This window comes from Gracilinanus agilis, chromosome 4 (assembly GCF_016433145.1).
Source record: "Gracilinanus agilis isolate LMUSP501 chromosome 4, AgileGrace, whole genome shotgun sequence".
In the NCBI taxonomy this organism is placed as follows: domain Eukaryota; kingdom Metazoa; phylum Chordata; class Mammalia; order Didelphimorphia; family Didelphidae; genus Gracilinanus; species Gracilinanus agilis.
Genome location: NC_058133.1, coordinates 44,905,384 through 44,917,332, shown reverse-complemented (window position 1 = coordinate 44,917,332; position 11,949 = coordinate 44,905,384). Strand labels below are relative to the sequence as shown.

Below are 11,949 nucleotides of genomic sequence, written 5' to 3'. Positions count from 1 at the left end.
TTCTTATAATAGTATTTGTCCCCTCTCTCTCCCATGCCCTCTTTGTGTGTAATAGAATATTCTATTTTCTTATTCGCTCAAGTTTCTCTTGGTGACCCCTGCTATTCTCCCCCTTTTTCCCATCCCCCATGCCATCTTAGATTATTTAGTGTTCCACCCTCACCCTGTTAATTATTCTTCTGATTACTATAATAGTGATTATTATAATAGTGAATAGAGTTCACTACAGAGAATTATACATAACATTTCTCTACAAAGGAATACAGATAATTAGATCTCACTGAGTCCCTTAAAAAGGCAAATTTAAAAATTATAAGTTTTCTTTCTTTCCCCTCTGTATCTTATTTACCTTTTCAGGTTTCTCTCGATTTTTGTGGTTGGATATCAAACTTTCCATTTAGCCCCGGTCTTTTCTGTGCAAATACCTGGAATTCTTCAATTTTGTTGAATGCCCATACTTTCCCTTGGAAATATATAGTCAATTTTGATGGGTAGTTGATCCATGGTTGCAGGCCCAGCTCTCTTGCCTTTCTGAATATTGTATTCCACGCCTTGCGGTCTTTTAGTGTTGAGGCTGCCAGATCCTGTGTGATCCTGATTGTTGCTCCTTGATATTTGAATTGTTTCTTTCTGGCTTCTTGTAAGATTTTTTCTTTTGCTTGGAAACTCTTGAATTTTGCAATGATGTTTCTTGGTGTTTTCCTTTCTTGATCGAATGCCCCAGGTGTTCTATGAATCCTTTCAATGTCTATATTGCCCTCTTGTTGTAGGACTTCAGGGCAATTTTGCTGAATTATTTCTGTTAGTATAGAGTCCAGGTTTTTATTAATTTCTGGTTTTTCTGGAAGACCAATTATTCTCAAATTGTCTCTTCTAGACCGGTTTTCTTGGTCTGTCACTCTCTCATTGAGATATTTCATGTTTCCTTCTATTTTTTCAGTCTTTTGGCTGTGTTTTATTTGTTCTTGTTGTCTTGAGAGATCATTAGTTTCTACTTGCTCAATTCTAGCCTTTAGGGATTGATTTTCGGCCATAATCTTCTGGTATTCCTTTTCAATCTGGTCATGTCTTGTGTTCAATTTGCTTATCAGTTCATTTGGTTTCTGAGCCTCGCTTTCCAGTTGCAAGATTCTACCTTTTAAGCTGTTATTTTCTTGCCAGATCTCTTCCATTTTCCTCAAAATCTCAGATTTGAACTCTTCCATAGATTGTGAGGAGTTTTCCTTATTTGGGGAGGGTCTGGATGGTTGTTTGTTCTCCTCCTCTGTTTGCTCGGTTGTCTGGATTTTCTCTGTGTAGAAGCTGTCGAGTGTTAAAGACTTCTTTTTTTTGTTATTATTCTTTCTCTTCTGAATTTCCTGTAACTGGTTAGCCATCATTAGCCCAGCAGCTTCTCAGGTTTATCCTCGCTCTCAGTGTCTGTCTGAGATCTATTGGCTCCTGAGGACTGAGTTCTAGTTTTTTCCAAGGTCAAGCCCCCTGGTGGATTCCCTTGCTTGAACCTCTGCAGGAGGTTTCTTTACAAGTCTCAGGGAGCTACTTCCACAGTCGTATACCCGTCTGCACTGGTTCCCCACTTAGGCTTTAGTTCCTGGTTGTGTTTGCCTCCACCCACGCCTCTGCTCAGCCGGCACCCACGCCTCTGCTCAGCCGGCGCTCCGCTCCCAGCGTCCGCTCCCGTGCCCGCGCGCTCAGATTTCGCGTGCGTTCTTGACTTAATGGGGTCCTAAGTCTTGCTGCTCTCAGGAACAGGTCCCGGAGCTGCTGATGACTCGATGGGTGCCCCAAACTTGCTCTATTTCTTTTTAGCTGGGTTCAGAGCTATAGGTGAGTGTGGAGGGGGTGGGGGTGGGGCGGTTGCTCAGCTCACGCTTGAGTGAGAGCCCTTTTTAGCTTGGAAATGTCTCGATTCCACGTACCTTCCACGCTGTGCCCTGTTGTGGGGTTCCTCCGTTCGTCTGGACTTGTTTTTATGTCCCCTTGAGGAGTTTTGTGTGTTTCGGTCAGGAGAGGTTTAGAGCTGCTTCTTACTCTGCCGCCATCTTAACCCGGAAATCAAACCTAAACTATTTTTAATATTTTTTAAAGATTAAAAGTCTACCAGTCTGACAAGAATTTAAGTATAGGTAGAATTCTCTCTAAGATATGGCCATGCAGAAGTCTTTCAAGCATTTACTGAATCCTTTAAGTCACAAATTTGATATGAAATCAGGAATTAGATATAAAGGTAACTTCTGGAAGTTCAGTTCTTGATTTTGCTACAATAGCTAAATTATTCTAACCAACCAGCATCATGGGACTATAGCTCCTTAACCTCAACTTGACACCTTGGTTCAAACATGTATTAAAAAAAAAGTCAAATAAAAAAAAGCACAATATATTAAAGAATGAAAAAAATTTGAGGAGAGTAAGACATATTACAAAAAGTATTTTGTATAATAGGACTATTTCCATTTTCTAATGAATAACTTGATGTTTTGCTGAATTGGACATTCCAAATTCACAACAAATGACCAATTATGACAAATGGTTACAGAGATTCCTGTCTAATAACATTCTCTGAAATGAAATTAATAGACACTATGCTATTTTCTTTGACTTGGTGAGATTTCTTTAGAGAAGCAGCAAGGTACCATGGAAAAGTGCATTGAATTTGGAGTCAGATGATTTGGTTTATTTCTAGCTCTTCCATTTACTACCTTTGTGCTTCTGGGCAAGTCATTTAACCTTTCTTGTCCTCAGTTTCCTTGTTTATAAAATGAGAGAACTGAACAAGATTATATTTAAGATTCACTTCCAGCTTTAAATCTATAATGGCATGGTTTTTGTCCTGCCATTAAATAGTTATTGCCCTTCAATTCTAATTACTAGTTCCAGTGCTCATGACCAACCAAACATAAAAATGGATTCATTCAAATGTAGAAAACTGGATATTATACATATATATAAAGGAGAACTATAATATTTAAATTTCTTACTTGGCACAGCTCGACTTTTTCCTTCAAAGAATAATTTTATAGTAAAACAGAGAAGCATGTGACCTATGACTATCCTAAGCATGACCTATGACCTGTAAGTTTTTAACTCCAAAATAATGAGTATATGTACTTATTTATTAGAGTTCTATTTATTGAGTATAGTAAACATTCATAATAGAGTTTTCCTGCCCAAAGGGGAATTTTTCTTTAATCTCTACGTAAGGTACGTAGTGTCCCTTTTCATTTAGAACAGTTTAATGATGAAAAGGACAGAAAAACTGTTTTTATGAAAAGATTTGCATTACTTTTAAAAGAATGTAAGATATTGCTCCCATTGTAGAAGAAAATTTTGCCACCTAAAAGGATTAACAAGTTTGCTTTAATATTCACTGATAATATGTATGTATGAAAAACATAGCTTTTAGATGGAATTTTAACAGTTTTGAATAGAAAATAATCAGTAATATAAATATGAAGACTTAAATCTTTCTGTAAACAATGTAGAATGAAAACATATGAAAACTGCTACTTTTAAAGAGGCAGATAAGTATCTTTTATTTACTAAAAATGGAAAAAATATGAATGTAAACAAATAGTTTCAAGGGCACCAAAGAGATAACCAGCTAAAGCAAATATAACTAAAGAAGTAAATTCTATCATTCACTTCATTGTTCTTTTTTTTTCAGACCTACTGAACTGCTGTTTTTAGATTTTACTAAAATGGTCCACTGTGCTGGCACATAGAAGGCACTTAATAAATGTTTATTGACTTACTAATTGACATGTGAATTCATGAGGAATAAAGACATGATACAATATCATTACTTCTGATCAGTTTCCCAAACCAGTAGTACCATTTCTTTGGAACCACAAAAACTTAATTGGATAAATGGAGTCCACTACTGACTCCACTATTGCCATTTCTTAGAAGAAAACAACTCTAGATTCTCTTGGAATTATTTAAAAGTAACATCAAAAATAGAATATACATATGGTCAATAAATTACTAGTTTTTAAACGAGCCAAGGGTTACCAAGACCCCCAATTTTAGAGCAACTATATTACAACTATACTATGATCCATTCTTTACTCTTCATATCTCCTAGAAGTACTAAAAATTTTCAAAAGTTAATATGCTTCTAAAGCAAGTGATAAGTACACATCACACTATTTCCATCCTTTTGCATAAACATATCCTGACACTTATGTCATCTAAATAAAGCTTTATCATTATAAAATCTAGTACTATCCATGCATTATGCTTATTTGCAAAGACTAACAATTTGGACACTAATGAACTGAACACACATATTTCTCTTTGGTACACATGAAACCAAATGGCTTCTTTTCTTTTCTAAAACCCTTACCTTCTGTTTTAGAATCAATACTGTGTATGGGTTCTAAGGCAGAAGAGTGCTAAGGGTGGGCAATGGGGGTCAAGTGACTTGCCCAGGGCCACACAGCTGGGAAGTGTCTGAGGCCACATCTGAACCCAGGACCTCCTGTCTCTGGACCTGACTCTCAATCCACTGAGCTACCCAGCTGCCCCCGGCTTCTTTTCTTAATACCCAATTTTAGTTATATTACTAAACCAGCATAGCATCTTAGAATCCATACTAAGATTAGATTCCAAGGCAGAAGGGCCATAAGGGCTAGGTAATTTTGATTAACTGGCATGTTCCAGGTCACACAAATAGGAAATATCTTGAGGCCAATATGAACCCAAGACCTCTTGTCTCTAGGACTGGTTCTTTATGCACTGAGCCATCTAGTTGTCTTCCAATATGTTCTTTAAAAGATGCAAAAAAAAATCAATCTTTCTTCCTATCAATCAACAAGCATTTTTAAATACCTATTATGTGCTAGACACTGTCCTAGTTACAGAAGATTTAAAAAAGCCAACAAAAGTGAAGTCATCTCTATCCCCAAAGAGCATCTATTTAAATTTTTAAAAAATAACATACATACAAAATAAATATAAAGTAATGTGATGGCATTGCAGTGTGGGAGACCTAGGAAACAAAGAATTGTGAGGATCCCAGGTGAGTGGAGAGTGCAATAGACATTTTGGCGAAGTCTACACCAGAACCTAGAATAAAGTAGACACTAAATAAATCCTTGTTAGTTGACTTGAGGAAGAACAATAAGAAGGACAGTTTGATTTGAAGGAGAGTAAAAGGTAGGCTGGAGCCAGGCTATAAAAGGCTTCAAAAGCTAAACAGAGAAATTTATATTTGATCAAAGATAATAAGGAGCCACTGGAGTTTACTGAACATGGGAGTGCCATGGCCAAACCTGTGCTTTAGAAATATTACTTTGGCAGCTCTGTGGAATAATGGATTGGAAAGAGAAGTTTTGACACAAGGGGACCAATTATATAGATTATAAAGTATAAAATGAACATATTTTATAATATGTCATGAATTATGAAGAAGAAAAATCTGCTTGAGTATTTGGTTTGCTTTTCTCTTTTAAAATGGGCAAAGTAGCCGAACATCTGATGCTAAGCATAACAATTAAACCTAGCTATAAAATATAATAATAACCTACTTACAGAGACATCGCCTTTCTAGTTATCTTAATTATATAGCCTTAAACCAGAAATAAATTAAAAGGGTCTCTAAGCATCATGCAGCCATCACATTCCCCTTCTGCACAATGTACTTTTTTAATTAGGAAAGAAGCAGAGTCTCCATACAAATAAGGTAATAGACTGGAAGATCTAAACATACATACAACAGGAATAAGTTACTCCCAACAGCAGAAAAAGAAGACAAAAATTATTTCAAATGGAAAGAAAAATCATAACAGCAGACAGGTATGGGAACATCTGATATAGAGGCACTAAATTCTATGGATATTACCATGATGCATATAATACAATACAATAATTTATTCATAATAACAACCTGGACTTGTTCAAGTTATTAGGTCAAACACATTATTTTAGTAAGGAAAGGAAATATTTTGAGAATCTTAGAAATATTAATCAACAATTAAAATTTTTAACAAGTTTTGGTAGTAAATCAGTGTAAAAGTTAATTATCTGAAAAATACTTTGCTGAATGACTAATTCCCCAATAAACCATATTTAATGTATTACTATAAATTACCAAGTTATTAACCATATAGAATATACATTACTAGTGCTAAGCCTAAAATACTATCACAATATTGTCACAAATCTGAACGTTCCAGGACATTCAAATATGAAATCAAAGTTCCAGCTACATTTCTATCCTTACCATAGAATCCTCACCAACAATTGATTAGTAAATAATAATGGAAACTTTCTTTCCTTTTAATACAGCTCCAGTTCAGCAAATAGACAATATGGCCATTAAAGTTTCCTCTTCGGTGATTTTCCAAACAAGCTCAATATTTCTCTCCTTTGGCACTATCAACCCTCTGGTGAAGACCCACCTCATCCCACATGTGGACTACCACATGGACTGCTTTGGAGTCTCCCCATTCCAAGTCACACTCCAGTCTATTTTCACACAGTCAACAGTGGTCATAAAGCGTAAGTCTGACCATTTCATACACTATTATATCAACTACCATGACTCTCTATTGCCTCCAGGATTAAAATTAAATCTTCTATTTGGCTTTTAAAGCCCTTCATAATGTGGCCCCGTCTTCCCTTTCTAGTCTTTTAACATCTACTCCCCTCCATACACCTGCAATCCAGTGACAATGACCTCCTTGTTGTTCCTTGCACAAGACATTCAATACCCCAACTAGGCATTTTCACTGGCTTTCCATACAGGTACTGTTCTCCCTTCTCAGCTTCCCACCAAAGTCCTGCCTTCTACAAAAAGTCTTTCCCTCCCTTACTCTTCCTCTCTTCCCTCAGAGATGATCTAAAGTATATCCTGAATCTCTTTTGTTGACACAGTTGTTTGTTGTCTCCCCATTAGACTAGAGCCTCTTAATGGGAGGTTCTATTTTTTGGCTTTCTTTGTATCCACAGCACTTAGCATAACATGGGGGCACTTAAAAAAGGATTACTGACAGGGCTCAAAATACAAGTTTCTTCTATAAATGTTTTCACAATGTGTAATATCTACAATATCAATTACTGTTATAAATAGGACAGGATTGAATATGCTATTTTAGTAACCTTTAATAACTATTTCCCAACCAATTAAATCATTCTATCAAAATCCACTGAATAAGAGAACTAGATTTAATAGAACTTTAGATTTAAGGAATTAATTAACTTATATTTGGTGCATCTATTGTTCCTGAACACTTATAGAAGGTTACCTTTTCATTATGTTAATACATTGAAGCTAGAGTCCCCAATTTCCTTTATTCCATTCCATAATGCTATGATTCAACTACTTAACGTTTTTTCAGTTACAAACATTTTGCTCTGCTCAACAGATGTTCTTTAAACATATATGAAGACATCAGTCCATCAAGTTAACTAAACAAACCAATTGCCAGCCATTGGAAATCTCCAGACATCCAAATATCCTAGCAAAAATTAAAAGTGTCTATTTCTAAGCAAAGGTCTTAGCACTATACATTAATATCTCCTTCTATTCAAGGACCCTGTACAAATTTTAAGATAAGTAAAACCAATGTTAAGATCAATCAATACATATTTAATGAGGTGCTTATAGAGCAACGTATAAACAAGATGGTTGGAAAGAAGTTGGTAGGTTCAAAATATGAAAACGGTCTGAGTTTTTAAAAAAAAACTTAACCTAAATATTGTGGATTTAGATATTATTGTTCTATAATCACTTCTAAATGAAAAGCAAGAATGAATGTCATCATTTCTCTATTTCCAACATTTTTTTCTTTTTATAACCAATGTATATTTTGTATTATCTTCTTTTAAATATGTAACCTCAGCTAGAATCCCACTAAATTAGCCATCCTAATATTCACTTTCATTCCATTCCCCATCAAATTACATACAGTGGCTATTCTAAACCTTTTCTACCCACCCTGAAGAATTCAATCCCACTCTCTCGTTCTCAGGAAATAATCTCGCTTCTTAAATTACTGAAAAGATGAAGGCTGTCTAATTTTCAGGATATCTCAACACAACTTTAAGAAGTGCATAATCACCAATCTTTTCCTTCTCTCTGCATATAGGGTTTCTCCTCCTTTTTTATGTGGCTAACCCTTCTAATTGCGTCTCTGCTCTCATTATCCTGCTGCCCTCCCAAAATTAATAATATTCAAGTATAGCTCTAACTATGCCACTCCACTGCCTATAAATTGACTCCCCACTGCCAAAAAAACAACAACAAAACAATCCAAACATTTTAGCCATACATTTAAAACCCAGTCATCTCACGATATAAATCCTACACTAAGATTTATCTCTTACTATTTCTTTTCATTTTCTCCATACTGTGCCCAGAATCAGAGTTGTCTTCTCATTATATTCCACAGCAAGCCCAGTGCTTTCTCTGGGAATGTCAAGGCTCCAGAATTTTGTCAAACAAAATCCAACCTTTAAGACTAAAGCCAAATCCACCTCCTCCATGAAACCTCCTTTACCACCCCAACCAGAAATGACTTCTTGCTCCTTTGAACTCCCAAACCTTTTGAGTTCTCTTCCCTCTGGACTCATATGACACTGGATATCTTTAATCATCATCCTTCATCTTTTGCTCTGTATGTTAATTATCAGCTTGTGTATTCCATATCAGTGACTTACAAAAAAGGTATAGATTCCATGTTAATGACACAAAGCGAGGAGGGAGAACTAACATGTGGTAAGATGAATCAAGGTCCAAATAGATAGTGACAAGCTAAACCAGTGTGCCAAATTAAATAGGATGCAGTTAAGAGGAATATCTATAAAAATCATATACTTGGTTTAAAAAAAATCAACTTGAAAGTAAAAAAATAAGGTAAACTTGGCTAAGGAGAAGTTCCTCTAAAAAAGATGTGGGAGAATTTAGTGAACTGTAAACTCAATCAGTCAACAGCAGGACATGGTAAGAAAAGTAACAAATGTAGCCTTAAGTCAAAGTAGGAGAGGCACAATATCCAAAACTAGTGAGGTTACAGTTCTGCTGTATTTTGCTCCAATTTGAAGAACTAGGTTCATTTCTAGGTACCACAACTTAGTAAGGATACTGAAAAGCTTGAGAAAATTCACATGAAGACTTCAGCATGAAGACTAGGACAGTCAAAGGGTTCTGATGTAATAAAAGAATTGACTAAAGACTGTGAGGATGTTTAACCTGGAGAACAGAAGACCTAGAGGAGACGTAATAATTATCTTCAAGTCATGTAGAAAAGGAAGTAGGTTTGGCTAGGATTTGGCCAATGACTAGGAATTGGAGAAATTTAGATGGGTACAAGGAAAAGCTTCCCAACAATCTGAACTCTTCATCCTTTAAGATCATTTTAGCCCTAGAACTCATATTCATCACCCACTCTTGCCCCTGTTGCCCATCTCTAATTGGAGGATGATAAGCTCCTACCATATTCTCCATTTAAAGAGAGTGTCCAAGGAAGTCATCTCTTCATTTCCCACCTGACTGTGCTCTGGACTTCTCCACTGTGCTTCTGCCCCAGGGTACCCTTCCTCTCTCCCATTTTCTACTTCCTTTTCTCTGTTGTCTTGCTCAATTAGATTGTAAGCTCCTTGCAGGCTGTCCTTTTGCATATCTGTATTCCTGGAGTTTAGCATAGTACCTGCACACATTAAGTTCTTAATGTTTCCTATCAAAAAGTAGAATGAACTGTCTTTAATGGCAGTGGGCTCCCTTCACTGAAATCTTTTTAAAAAATCCTTAACAATCAGGGGGCAGCTGGGTAGCTCAGTGGATTGAGAGCCAGGCCTAGAGACAGGAGGTCGTAGGTTCAAATCTGGCCTCAGACACTTCCCAGCTGTGTGACCCTGGGCAAGTCACTTGTCCCCCATTACCTACCCTTACCACCACTCTTCTGCCTTGGAACCAATACACAGTATTGATTCTAAGACGGAAGGTAAGGGTTTAAAAAAAATCCTTAACAATCACTTGTTGGGAATGCGGTGGAGTGGGTTTGTACTTAAAAACTGGAAGGATTCTGAGGTTCTTTTCAATTCCTGAGATTCAATTCCTACTAGACTGCACTCCTTGGGTGCCAGGACTACATTTGATCTTAAATCCCCTGCATTGTTTTCCATCCTAGCCACTCTACTGAAACAGACCGTTCAAAAGGTCAACCAATGATCAACCAAATAACCAGATCTAAAGGTCTTTTCTCTAGTCTTTTCTGCAGCATTTGACATTACTGAGTACACCCTTCTGGATACTCTCTCACCTCCCTTTTTTTAAATCCTTAATTTATGTATTAGTAACAACTCTAAGGCAGAAGAGAAACAGCTAGGCAATCAGGGTTAAGTATCCAGAGTCACACAGCCAGGCAGTGTCTGAGGTCAAATTTGAGCTCAACTCCTCCAACTCCAGGCCTGTCACTCTATCTACTGTGACACCTAGCTGCACCCCAACATTAATTTCTAAGATACAATGCTTTCTCTAGATTCTCCTTTTGCAACTCATCTCTGTCTTTTTTCTAACTTCTTGTCCTTTTTCTGATTCCATAAGGTGATCTCCAAGGTTCTGTTCTCCTGCTTCTCTCTTTTACTTCCATGGCTTCAATTATTTCCTTAGAATCACAGCATCTTAGAGCAAGATCTCATAAGTCTTTCAGTCCAACCTTTACCTGAAAGGAAATTTCTTCTACAATATCACTGAAAAATTATCACTACCACCTTCTCCTGCAGTCCTTTCTGCTTCTGGCCACCTCAGACTGTACAAGAAATTTATCCCAATAATGAGCCAAAATATCAGTATTTAATAAATTCTGTCCATTACTTGCTTCTAGTTCTGCCATCGGGGACTAAGTAAAGCAAGGTCCTGCCTTGAAATCCTTAAAATCTATAAAGAGAGCTAATGGACTCCATTTCTCTTTTAGAACCCATCTCCTCTTTGGACCACACTACAAAGGCAATGTTGTAGAGTGGAAGAGCAACAGCCTTGGAATCAAAGACTACCTCATATTCAGTTTCATATCCTACCTTGTGCTCTTAGATAAGTTACTGACCTTCCTTGGGTCTCAGCTTCCTTCTGTATAAATTGAGGAACTAGACCAGATAACTTCTCAGGTCCTTTCTGGCTCTAAACTGATGATGTTATGATCTCAAGGCATTCTATTGCTCCTAGCTAGTGGTTAGTAAGCAATCAAGAGGAGGAAAGATGACAGAAAGGAAGATTTGAGATAAACCTACCTGAAATTTTACACTAAAGAATTATAACTTTGATTTTCTTTCCTAAGATCATAGTCTTTTCAGAACAATTAGATAAAAGAAAGGAAACTTATTACCTGTGATTACATTTATGTCTGGATATTGGTTTTCACATAGACCAACAGCCTTGCTATCCTTCTCAAATGCCTCTCGAAGTTCTTTCTTGACCGCTGCTGAACCACATAATCGGTATAGGCCTACTACCTAGAAATAAAACCAGTGCCATGTTACGGTAAAGCATGATAAAAAGAAAATTAAGTATTAAATATACTATGCATGGATGACATTGCTATTACAATGAAATATTTTACAATGGCAGTAAAGTTTATAATTCTTCAAAAACAAGATAACAAATTTAATAGAAATCTACTTAAAATTTTTAATCCCTCTTCTCAAATAACTTTTCCACTTTTGCCCATGCCCATATGCTACAAGAATTCGTCTATGGTCAAACACTTAGAACTTTCTATATTTTACTTAAAGTCTACCACAAAAGGCTATTTGGAGTCAATCATATAAATGTTGTTACTTTGATATCCCAGTAAATAATTGACCTTAGACTGGTTCTGAACAAACCTTGCCTCATACATCATTAAACTGGATTTTGTTCTATGCACATAGAATCTATGGTGTTAGTCAGGTTTTTTTTGTTTTTTTTTAACCCTTGTACTTTGGTGTATTGTCTCATAGGTGGAAGATTGG

The 11,949-nt window shown here is 36.4% G+C and overlaps 1 protein-coding gene across 1 annotated transcript in view; it reads right to left on the bottom strand.

The window, feature by feature from the left end:
* SYDE2 (synapse defective Rho GTPase homolog 2) overlaps positions 1-11,949 on the bottom strand; it is a gene marked incomplete at its 5' end in the record, with an annotated part of 98,359 nt that overhangs the window by 37,947 nt on the left and 48,463 nt on the right. Inside the window, one exon of the mRNA XM_044674851.1 lies at positions 11,325-11,451. Within this exon, the coding sequence (XP_044530786.1) occupies positions 11,325-11,451 (127 nt within the window). The remainder of the gene's footprint in view (positions 1-11,324; positions 11,452-11,949) is intronic.